The sequence below is a fragment of the Akebia trifoliata genome, chromosome 15 (assembly GCF_017979445.1).
Source record: "Akebia trifoliata isolate Shusen 1 chromosome 15, ASM1797944v1, whole genome shotgun sequence".
Classification (NCBI taxonomy): Eukaryota; Viridiplantae; Streptophyta; class Magnoliopsida; order Ranunculales; family Lardizabalaceae; genus Akebia; species Akebia trifoliata.
Window position 1 is genome coordinate 12,091,652 of NC_141389.1, and position 13,030 is coordinate 12,104,681.

At 32.5% G+C, this 13,030-nt stretch overlaps 1 protein-coding gene across 1 annotated transcript; it reads left to right on the top strand.

Moving 5' to 3' along the window:
* The first annotated feature begins 3,745 nt into the window (after positions 1 to 3,745).
* On the top strand, positions 3,746 to 8,902 carry LOC147384365 (uncharacterized). The gene is made up of 8 exons (XM_086426123.1): positions 3,746 to 3,833; positions 3,909 to 4,073; positions 4,148 to 4,585; positions 4,698 to 4,908; positions 5,255 to 5,314; positions 5,409 to 5,594; positions 5,736 to 5,787; positions 8,689 to 8,902. Exons 2-6 carry the CDS (start codon positions 4,059 to 4,061, stop codon positions 5,573 to 5,575), a joined length of 891 nt encoding a protein of 296 aa, XP_086282249.1. The 5' UTR covers positions 3,746 to 3,833; positions 3,909 to 4,058; the 3' UTR covers positions 5,576 to 5,594; positions 5,736 to 5,787; positions 8,689 to 8,902.
* Positions 8,903 to 13,030: the final 4,128 nt, after the last annotated feature.

The window sequence follows — 13,030 nt, forward strand, 5'->3', positions numbered from 1 at the left end:
AAAATAAACCCACCCTCAAAAATCAAAAAAACAAACTTCCATCAATTCAAAATAACTTACCAACCCATCCTTAAACACATGCCCAATACATTAAAGACCAGACACCACTATCCATACCGCATTCATTATCCAACCCACATCCTAACCCATCAACCACTACCCACATCAACCAATCACAATCTTCACACCAAAAGTTGGATTGCCAATAGTAGTTCTTTTATATATAACAAGAACAAATATTAGTCAAAGAGTGTAAACTTTGGCGTCATGTTAGAAGGAAAATCATTTTCCTTCGGTGAATTTTATGATTTTTCATAAATTTTACTATTTTCATCATATCGATTGGATCTCATTAGTATGATATCACATTCTGAATGCAAAGGTGGTAGTAACGAGAAATTTGGAGGTCTGAAATTCATGAGAGGCATTCGCGTTGTATTTTCCTGTAGTAGGGAGAATTCTAAGTTATCGAACTTTGTAGCCAACCTAAATCGTACGTGTAATTTAATTGAAAATTACTCAACGAAATAAATTCAAAATCAAGTTGAAAACAAAAATCAATCTACCTATAAATTCAAATTCAAATTCCATCGAATTATCTTTATTGTTGATTCAACAAATTCAAAACTCAAATATTATTTAATCGACCAAACCAAATTGAAATGAAATCTTAAGTGGACAATTTAAATTTAAAATCAAATGCAAAATTCAAATTAAAAGTACAGAAGAACATCAAATTTCAGGTCGACAAAACCCAATCAAAATTTAATTCAAAATCAAAATTAAATTAAATTGACCAATCACAACTCATCGAAGGAAAAAGTATCGTGGTGCGAGTAACATGGAATCACCACCATCATTATCCTAAAAAGAAAGCATAAACGTGTAAGAAAAAAAAAGAAAATTTATTTATTTTTTAATATAAAGTTAGTGGGCGTTTTGATAGGACTCATTGGCTACTTCTGACTCTTGCAGGGAGTTAGAAGTTGTTTATATGAGCAACTCCTTCGAATTATTACTCTCGCGCAATAGCATTGGTGATTTTGTCTTTGTGAAGAAGTCACTATGCCTATTTGTCAAAACCCATCTTGCGGATAGTCAAAGGGTCTGTTTGGATTGACTTCTCTAAGTACTTTTCGCTCAGGCAGAGAGAATGAATGATTACTCTATCGCTTGGACATTCCATACTTTGAAAGATCAATTTCCCACTAGAGTCAAAATAGTACTTTATAAGAAGTACCAAAATTGGTACTTTCCAATTTTTATTTTGGAGAGTAGTTTTTTGTCAAATTTCCCGTACGATCCCAATTTTACCCTTACGTAAGGGTATGTTTGATTATCCCTAAAAAATTATAAGGAATTCAATTCCAGGGAAAATAATAAATTTTTACTCTTTTATTGCAGATTTTTCCGTGACAATCGATTGTCCATCACCAACATAAGTCCTCCATTTATTGGATTTTGAAATTCCCCCTGACCACAAGGAAAATGATTTTCAATTTAACATTTAAGAAAGGCAGTGTATTCTTATTTTTCATTAGTACTTTTTATGTGTTTGGATTAAAAAATATTTATAAAATTAATTTTGATAAAAGTACGTCAACCATCACTTCTCATAATGTTCAGCACGCAATTCCCGCCAACTTTAAATATTATTTTCAAATATGAGAGGAGACGACTGATGGCGCTGACACTTTTTGTCCTTCCCTCTTTATTACTCTCAAACAATTGCAGCGTTCCCAACCTTCATCTTCTCCCCAACGTTTTCTTCGAATTAAGTCTGTTCGTTTTGCAAACCCTTACGTCATCTTCGTCTTCCCGATTCTCTCTCTCTTCCGATTTCCCTCTCTCTACCGATTGCAGCGGAAAAAAACTCCCTACAATCATCTTCTCCAGCCTCATCTAAGATTTGAAGGTCTCTCTCTAGCGATTGCAGCTGCAAATAGTTCTCCTTCAGCAATCGATTCCATCGACGAACAATACCAAGATTAGTCTCTTCCTTCTCTCCTCTCCCTATCACTGATTTTTTTACTCTTTGATTAGGTTTTTGTTAAGGTCTCTGAGTCTATTTTCGCTATAAATTTGGTTTGTATTTCTTCAATTTCAACCAACCATTCGATTTAGACTTGGATGGATGTTTTAAACCTAAAGTTTTCAGAATCGAAAGGGAATTAACACAAATTTCTTGATAAAAACTGCGTGTGATGGGGTATTACATCTCTGTGAAATTGTTTAAAAAATGTTCTCTACTTGTTTGGAGCAGAAATTGTTTAAAAAAGGCAGATTTAAATCTGTCAATCTCTCCTCTATTACCTTTCTTTCTTTATCTTCTCTTTTTTTTGTTGTCAATATGTTTTTATTGGTGACTATGATGGTGTTTTGTGATTATTATGGTTAATATAATGAGTGTTCTGTGATTTATTTACTACAATGGTGTTCTAAGTTATGTTAAAAATGTTGATCAAGCTGTAATGTAATAGATTAGTTACAGTGCTGCTATAGTTGACAGTAACACTTCTATGCTATATTCAAATCGATAATCAAGCTCTAATGTAAGAGATCAGTGACATTACTGCTATAGTTGATAGTTACACTTCTATGCTATGTAAATTGATAATCAGACTCTAATGTACGATATTAGTGACTACTGACCATGTTATAGGCTTTTTAGTTATCTTTATCAGTGTCGGTAAGGGATGGGAGACCACTACATATGTACTTTAGTATTTCTATTTAGTGCACTTCTATTCAATTCTATTGAGTTTAATATAGCTTCTATTATGCATTATATAGTGCTTTAATGTATGGGGCTTGAGAAACTTACTTTACTTCTTGAGCAACATTCCTACTGAACATTGAAAGATTTTATGCATTAAACGAATTGATTTTATTTATGCTCTATTTTGTCCTCAAAATGGTTAGAACCCGAGGAAGAAGATATTCAAACCCCGATGTACCTGGACCAAGTACCGAAGAACATGGGGAAGAATCAATTCCTGGAGGTCCAGTGGATGCTTCACTACTACGAACTTTTAGGACGCACAAAGCGTTCTTTATTTGGCAATCGCAAGTAAGTTCTTCATTAACTTTTCAATTAATTGATATAATTAGTTGTCAGGCAATTTGTTTTTCTTATGTTCGTCATGTAATCATTTGTAGGCAAGCGATGCCCTCACTATCTTTAATCATTCGAAGAAGTTGGATGATTGGGACTTCGAGATTGAGACACCGACTTTTCAACAAAAAGTTCAAGATTCGGGTCTTTTAAACCTTGCTAGGTTCAAATATCATTCTTTGAATAAGACGCTATTGACTGCCTTTATTGAGAGATGGCAGCCCGAAACCAATACCTTTCATCTCCCATTCGGTGAGATGACTGTTACTCTAGATGACGTAGACCAAATATTAGGTATTCCAATTACTGGTCAGTCAATCTTTTTGAGACCATTATTGGGTGAAGCGGCTAGACATTTAGTGGTTGAGACTTTGGATCTTCAACTAGAAGAGGTGGCGATTGAAATGCACCTTAATAGGGGCCACACGGTTTCTATGAATTGGTTGATTCAGAATTTTAAAGGGTACAGTTACACTGCAACCCAACAAGAATTAGATAGTGTGGTTAGAGGATATCTGTTATATGTTTTAGGATGCACAATCTTTGCTGATAAAACTGGGAAGACAGTATTTGCAAAATACCTTACATTATTACGGGACGTTCAAAAAGTCAAGGATTTCTCTTGGGGACAGCTTTACTTGCAATTTTGTATAGACAACTAGGGTGCGCATCAAGAAAAGATGTGACACAGATAGCGGGATATCTTCCATTGCTGCAGGTATGCGTAGATTATATCTTGTTTTATTATTAATTTGATGTATTATTAATAACAAGTTTGTATTTTCATTTGCAGGCATGGATTTATGAGCATTTCCCACTATTCCAAGTGGGTTTGAATAATGATTGGAAGGTTGGTGACCCCCGTATAAAACGGTGGAAACCAACTTCTATAAATGTTGTTTCTACCGACGAACTTCAACGCCTACGTGAGACTATAGATGATATGATCAAGGAAGAGGTAAGCATTTTATCCAATTTTCTATAATATAATGAGCTTGTAATTATGTTTAATCTAATTTATATGTTTGGCAGGTGATCTGGGACCCATACAGGGAGGACAGACAATGCAATCCAATTAACCCAGTCACGTTCTACAATGGTTGTCTGAGGGCGGACAACGTCGTTGAACCTTACCACCCGGTAAGGTGTCTTCGACAGTTTGGCTATGTCCAAACTATCCCTCCCTACCCGATACGGCCGACCTACGAACAAAGGGGCCTCAATGTACTCGCGTATCGGGTAGAGTACAAATTTAGGGAGGAACACTGGAAGAATTGGCTCAAGCATGTCTTCAAATTCAAAACTTTGGGAGCAAATGTAATTTCTCCGTGGGATGCAGAATCGACTTACCAACAATGGTTCACAAACATTTCCCATACGATTGTCCAGAACCCGGACAATCGCATTGGACTTGTACATCGACAACATCAATCTTCCAGAACGTCGGTCCCCGAGGACGTGGCTAAAATGGTAATTTCATAGTCTATAGATATATATCTAATTTTACATATTTCAATCAAACTTGTGTCTTATTATTTACTCATTTTTGCAATATTAATTAGTACATATGTATGTGGGTTAGGTTGAGATGAGAAACAAAGCGTTGGGTCTACTAAAGGAATCCATTTCCTTAGGGCCCAACCAAGAAGCGGAGACATTGTTGTTGCGCCAAAGGGAAGTGTACAAAATTCTACATCCACAACAACGGTCTCCATCTCCTCCAGTACCAGACGATGAAGTCCATTATGCAATGAACGAAAGAGCCCGAAAAGGAAAGGGGCCTGCCCAACCGAGTAGGAAAACTAAGAGGAGTTAGTTAGATTTGTTCTATTTTGCTTAATTTGTATTTTTATATGAATACAATGTCAGAAGGAATGACTCTTCTAACATTGTATAAAATACAATATGTTCTCATGTGACAATGATGCTTTTGGGGACATAGAATTTAGTACTTGTATTTCCAATGGATCCTCTATGAGACATAGGATGCACAATTTTATTGTAATAAGGTGTACATGCGAATCGTAGTGATATAATGCAGTTGTATTTTGTTTTGTGTACCGAATGTGAAGATAAATGATGAGTTTCAATTATGATATGTATACATTGGTACTAAATTAAACCTTTTAATACTTACAGGTAATGTGGAAGAGGATGAGGGCGATCGTGACGTCAATATTAGTCAAAGAAAAATTGAAGGTGAGTCGCTTTGATTGTTTAATAATCACAATATGATTTAAAAGTATTTTATAAATGTATAACTTTTCTTACGTGGTCCTTGTGATATGGAAAGTGAAACGAAAAATTCGAAAAGTTTGGGCATCACGACGACCCGGGAGTACCTCAGAGAACGACACATCAATACGAAGGAAAACATCCCAACGAAAAAAGGTGTCATTTCAAACTCGGGCTACAACGTTGGGCAGAGTTAAAAGAAATAGACGAAACGCCAATAGATAAGTAATTGAGTCGTCGTCAGGTACACAAATATAAAATTCAATTTACTATGCCTTGTTGAATTATGAAAGATGGAATCATTCAAATACTCATTGCTTCATATATTAAAGAAACATATAACTATCGTCTTTTAATTATAATATTCTTGCCATATTGTGTGTAGATTCAGATGTTTGAGATGTGTATAACTAGCAGACAAAACACAAAATACTAAGGTATTGTTCTGACATTGCACCGTAACTCTATTGTTTTATATAATCAATGTCAGTAGAGAAGATTAAAAGAATGATTTTTCTTAGACTCATATACTCAATCACTCATTGGGTGGTAGCAACAATGACTTTGTTGGGAACTTAGATTTCTGATTTTTTCCTGTGTGGGTTTGTGAGAATTTTGGGATTTTGGTTGTGTTGTGTTGAGATCTGTATTTTGTTGTAATTTATTGAAGATTACTTTTAGATTTTTAGTAGAGGAGAAGAAAAATTGAAGAATACCCATTTCTTAATACTTGCTATCAATTAATTGTATCTTAACTATTACTTTCTTTTCTTACAAACTGTGGTTGCTCTAATTTTAGTCATTTGTTCATGTTTTAACCATTGAAAATAAGATTTAGTCATTTGACAAATTCGAAATTCTCATGTGACATTAGAGGCACTCCATTTAAATCAAATAAAGATAATTTGTTTCACTCATAGACATAGGTATTATTACTATACAAAGTGGATTTTGGATCCAATGTTGAAAATCATGCGTCTGACATTGAAGAATTTACTTCTGATCTAATGTCAGAAGGTGCCTTCTGACATTGAAGAATTTACTTCTGATCTAATGTCAGAAGGTGTCTTCTGAAATTGAAGAATTTATTTCTGATCTAATGTCAGAAGGTGCCTTCTGACATTGAAGAATTTACTTCTGATCTAATGTCAGAAGGTGCCTTCTGAAATTGAAGAATTTACTTCTGATCTAATGTCAGAAGGTGCCTTCTGACATTGAAGAATTTACTTCTGATCTAATGTCAGAAGGTGTCTTTTGACATTGTCTATAGTACTTTTGATCTAATGTCAGAAGGTGCCTTCTGACATTAAAGAATTTACTTTTGATATAATGTCAGAAGGCACCTTCTGACATTGTCTAAAATGCTTCTGATCTAATGTCAGAAGGAACCTTTTGACATTTTCTATAGTACTTCTGATCTAATGTCAGAAGGTGCCTTCTGATATTAAAGAATTTACTTTTGATCTAATGTCAGAAGGTGCCTTCTGACATTGTCTATAATGCTTCTGATCTAATGTCAAGAGGCACCTTTTGACATTGTCTATAATAGTTCTGATCTAATGTCAGAAGATTTCTTCTGACATTGAAGAATTTACTTCTGATCTAATGTCAGAAGGCACCTTTTGACATTATCTATGTTACTTCTGATCTAATGTCAGAAGGTGCCTTCTGACATTGTCTATAATACTTCTGATCTAATGTCAAGAAGCACCTTTTGACATTGTCTATAATATTTCTGATCTAATGTCAGAAGGTGCCTTCTAACATTGGAGAATTTACTTCTGATCTAATGTCAGAAGGTGCCTTCTGACATTGTTTATAATACGTCTGATCTAATGTCAGAAGGTGCCTTCTGACATTGAAGAATTTACTTCTGATCTAATGTCAGAAGGTGCCTTCTGACATTGTCTATAATACGTCTGATATAATGTCAGAAGGTGCCTTCTGACATTGAAGAATTTACTTCTGATCTAATGTCAAGAGGCACCTTTTGACATTGTCTATAGTACTTCGGATCTAATGTCAAAAGGCGACTTATAAACTTTTTAAAATTAAAAAATTATATATATATATATATAGGATCCCGTTCAATGGCCAACAGTTTGGCAAACATTTTGGCAAACACTTTTTCAAAACATGGGTTAGAGGTCTTGAAATGGGCTGATTTTTGGTGAGGATGATCTCTACGGTGAGGAGATCATCCTCACCAAAAATCAGCTCATTCCAAAACTTCTAGCCCCAGTTTACAAGTTGAAAAATCGTGAACCGTCCATTTTTTATAAATCATTTTTGATGGGTTAGAAATTTTGGAATGGGCTGATTTTTGGTGATGATGATCTCCGCACCGTAGAGATCATCCTCACAAAAAATCAGCCCATTCTAAGACCTCTAACTCATGTTTTGAAAAATGTGTTTGCCAAACTGTTGGCCATTGAACGCTACCCATATCTATATATATATACGTATGATCTAATATCTAATATCGAAAGGCTCTTTCATACATTGACTAAAATACATGACTTGATAATAACATAAAATAGTGTTATTTGCCAATTGTTAGAACTCACTCATCTTATTAATTAATAAAGTTATTTTTATAAGTGAACTGACTCATCTTCTTTAATTGTTTGATGCAGATTTGTACTATGTGGATGCTCAACTTTAATTTTTATATATAACTATTGTTTATACTTCTACGTGGGAAACAAACATGAGTGGATTCATGCACGTATAGTTGTTTATATTTGCTACAATGTACTTATAATACATTTCTTTTGTATGCTTGACTATAATACTTCTGATTGGCTAAATATTTGTTATATAGATGTGTTATGTATATACCATTCTGGGTTTGATTATACAGATTAACATGAGTGGATTCATGCACATATACTTGTTTATATTTACTACAATGTGCTTATACTACATTTCTTTTGTATGCTTGACTATAATACTTCTGATCGGTTAAATGTTTGTTATACGGATGTGTTATGTATATACCATTCTGGGTTCGATTATACAGGTATTATGTTTATCAGGAAAATTTCATATGTCCATATTTAAGAGGAGATGCTGCTGAAATTTTTATAGAATCAAAAGTATTTTATAGGATTATAGATTATAAAATTCAAAAATTATAATTATAAATTTATTATATATATATACATAACATATGATCTAATGTCGAAAGTCTCCTTCGTACATTGACAAAAATACATGACTTGATAACTACATGAAATTGTGTTATTTGCCACTTGTTAGAACTCACTCATCTTATTAATTAATAAAGTTATTTTTATAAGTGAACTGACTCATCTTCTTTTAATTGTTTGATGCAGATTTGTACTATGTGGATGCTCAACTTCAATTTGCATATATAACTATTGTTTATACTTCTACGTGGGATCAAACATGAGTGGATTCATGCACACATACTTGTTTATATTTGCTACAATATGCTTATACTACATTTCCTTTGTATTCTTGAGACCATGGGAAAGAGTTCTTTAGTGCTTTTGATAATATTTATTAATTGGTACTTTATAATGATTACTGCCTTTAATGAAGAAAAGAAATATGTAACTTTATTTCATATATGACAATATTTTTGAGTATAATGGAATGGGAAACATTCTTTGCATATACCTTTAGGGATTACAGGCATATATATATATATATATTCATGTGGCATATTCACTTACACAGTTTTAAATTGTACAAGGATTCTAACCTGGTTTGAAAGATTATATTTTTAAAGACTCTAAACTAATGTAACATTAGTTTTATGTTATGCATCATCTTTAAGTAACTTATCTTGAAGTTAATCCAAATAAAATAAAAAGAAAGGAACTCATGTCTCTTTTTCAAATTTGACAATAAAAGTTTGCAGTTGACATATTTTTTCCCAAAAAATATTGAAAAACCTTCTAAATAAATTTGTAATTATTTTCTTCAATATTTATAGACACTACAATGCATAGAAGGAGAGTTATGAGACTGAATGTTTAGAGTTATTCAATATTTAAATATAGACCAACTTTCCCTACTAACGAGTTGGACCCCAATTGTCCCACAAGTTCTTAGAAATTCTCAAATAGCCTATGGGCAACCCCACATAAGTTGATGGAAAACACAATTAATTTTTTGTAATATCTAATACCATCTTAAATAATTTTCCATGGAATGTCATACTTTTGCCACTGAAAATCAACAATTGATCTATCGGGTAGGCATTGAACAAAATGAAGATGAATAGTCTACCCCTCTTTACTATCCAATATATAATAAGACACGTGTACATTTTTCAAGATAAAATGCATAATAATATATTAATTGGTCTAACCAGTCCTTTAAATGGACTTAACAAGGGACTATTTTGACCATCTATTACAAATCTTAAAACAAGTATGTGTAGATTAATATATATATAAAAAATTGTTATAATGATAACTACAACAGTACCCCTCATTTCGCTTCACGTTGTATTGGTAACTTGGGTAATAGATTAGATGATCAAAGAATAACCTTTAAAATGCACCTATATATCCCTGGTCTCCTTGGCTCTTGCCTTAGAAAATAAAATAAATGGTCATATTTGCATGTTTTGGAATTTGCCATTACAATAAATAACGCAAGTCATATAAATTGCGTTAATGTTTACATTTAAACTTGAAGATATACAAAGTATTTCACTAGAAGCTATAAAAGATTTGTATACCAAAGAAACTAAAAAATTTCTCGAAATGTACAAAGGGATCTTATATGAGAAATGATCATCTTTCTATTGTACCTGAGATGTTTATATAAATCACTTTTATATAAAAAATAATTTTTTTTAAATGTATTTTTAGAAAGATACTTGTTGCCTTTTTTCAGGCATGGAGCTACATGTTCCAATTTTATCAAAAAATTCACAAATTTCAATTACCTAAACCAATGTGTCATAGATGTCAACTCAAGTCATTCACTCAGATTTACACAGATCGTTGAAAATACTTTTTTCCTGAGAATTTATAAAATAATCAATGTGTCACTGATGTCAAGTCAAGTAATTCACTCACTTATATTTACACATCTTTCCAAAATTTAATTTCTTGAAATTTTACAAAAGAATCAATGTGTCACAAATATCAAGTCAAGTCATTCAATCACTTAGATTTACACAAATCTTTTGTAAAAATAATTTTGCCAAACTAAACAAAATATTTAATGTGTCACGGATGTCAAGTCAAGTCCATTATATCTTATTTTTTATATTATTCACGTATTGAATAAAATAAGGCTTTACAATAAACGAGCCTAAGATTCTATAAATAGGAAGGTGTTTTTACCTAAAAAATACAAACGCCTTCGGAGTTGTTTTTACAAAGGAATATGAGTTCTAACATGGCAAATATGCAATCGAATGAGGTTGATGAGCTCAAACTTGATTATTACGAGCCTTAGATGTACACAAAACTTATCGAATCAACCGATAAAAACGAGAAGGGTAGGAAAAATGCGTTTTGGCAAGATTTACTCGATGATGGTAAGAAACCAAGATGTATGATGAGAAGTTTGTGCATATTTATTCCGAAAAGGATAGGAGAGTATATGAGCAGGGACAACCCAGACAACTACAAAAGTACCGTTAATAGGATGTATGATGAAAATAGACGGATGTTTATCCGAAAAAATAGACAACAAATTCTAGGATCTGATTATGCGGAATATCCAAATGTGAACTTTAATTTCATAGATGAGGTATTAGAGAGTAACAATATTCGCTCTCCATATTATATGGAGAACGACATTAATCAAGATAGTAGTCCTTAATATGTTTGTAGGAGGATGTATGAGCGTGATATAAATGTGGATGTTTTGCTATTTATGTGTTAAAGAATAGAATCAGAATGTTTTTGTTTTAATAAAAATGGTTGAGTACTTTTCAATTATTTTTCACTAACACGACCCAACTATTGAAATGGGAGATGAAGTTTATTAATATAACCCACTTCAACTGTTGCAATTACGTATTATTTTTTCTTGTTAATAAAGTGATAGTGACAATGCAAACCTATAACTCAAATTTAAAATCATGTCAATTTCATTATGAAAGATACGTGACAATGTCATAGCAATGGAGAGAGGGACACAAATTACTCTTTAGATAATGTAATATGGTTTATAGAGATAAAGATTTATTCTAGTAACTCAAGAATTGTGTAAAATAGAAGGTGGTCGTATCATCATTTAAAAAAAATTCTATAAATTACCTTCTATAGAGGCATCTCATTGAATATTATTTAACTTTTTGGGAGGGTAAAACATCTACTTATATCATTCACAACTATTTTAAACAAAAAGGAATTGTCATTGCTCAATTACAATTTTAAAGGTTTGTTCCTAATAACATCACATTACAAAAAAACCTAACAACATAACTGCTAGTAAAACCATACTAATACCAACCAAAACACAAGACATCCCACAAGCCTCCAACTTCTCATTTTTCTTTTGATTCAGACAAGCACCACGAACTTGATCATTAAGAAAGTGTTTCTCAGCATCTTCTAAGGTCTTAAATGACTTATAACATGCTCCGGGATAACGATCGACATACCTATGACACTCTTCCCAAGTAGAGTATATTCCAGGCTTACGTCCAATAAACACGACATAGTATTTAGCCATCCAAATATACCTGCACAATAATGTTCAAAATTTAAGTCATCAAAATATACATAAACATAGTAATAAGCTCATGTTTGCAAAACGCGTGCAAGTGATTCTTCATACTATAACACAATGATGGACCATCATAATCCAATTGATTGTTTAAACATATTTATAATTTTATAAAATAAATCAAAATCATATGCCTAAGTGATTATTTAGACATGTTCATTGACCAAAAAACATATAAATTTGTTTAAAGATGTTCATTGACCGAAAACAAATAGATGTTCAGCCATTTATAAATTCTAAAATATTTGATCCTATGGACAATTGAATACAATGAATAAATAAAATGTTAGAAAGATCTTGTTGAGATTGAATTCATAAAAAACAACTAATTTTATTATAATGATTCATATAGACACCTCAAGTAAAATAAAAAGATCATTATTTCTCAAAAATATCTCTTCTACATTTCATCCTATGGACACTTGAATATAATTATTCTGATATAATGTCAAAAGGATCTTTTTAACATTATATCATAATGTCTTCTATACAATGTTAGAAGGATCCTTTTGACATTATATTAGAATGTCTTTTATACAATGTCAGAAGGATCCTCTTTACACTATATCATAATGTAATATGATTGTACAAAAATATTCATAACTATTTTTCGAGTAGAAGCCAACCTCAATTATGAAGTAGGAAGGTACACACATCTCCTACGATTGTGGCCACGACGTCCACAATTTCCACATCGATAATATAAATGTTTCTCGGACTGACTTTTGAATCTATTTTTCTTTGGCCTACCGGGCTGCATTACAACATCTGGAGGGGATACGATCACATCATTACATCTAACAATCCATTGACTTTCATCAACTGTGGGATTGATGGAATCCTTGTATGTTTCTCGGTATCGATCAACTGTGAACCAATCCTCTGAGAAATCATACGGTGACATTTTACTATGCTTGATGGCAGAAATGGCATGAAGGCATGGGAGATCAAGCT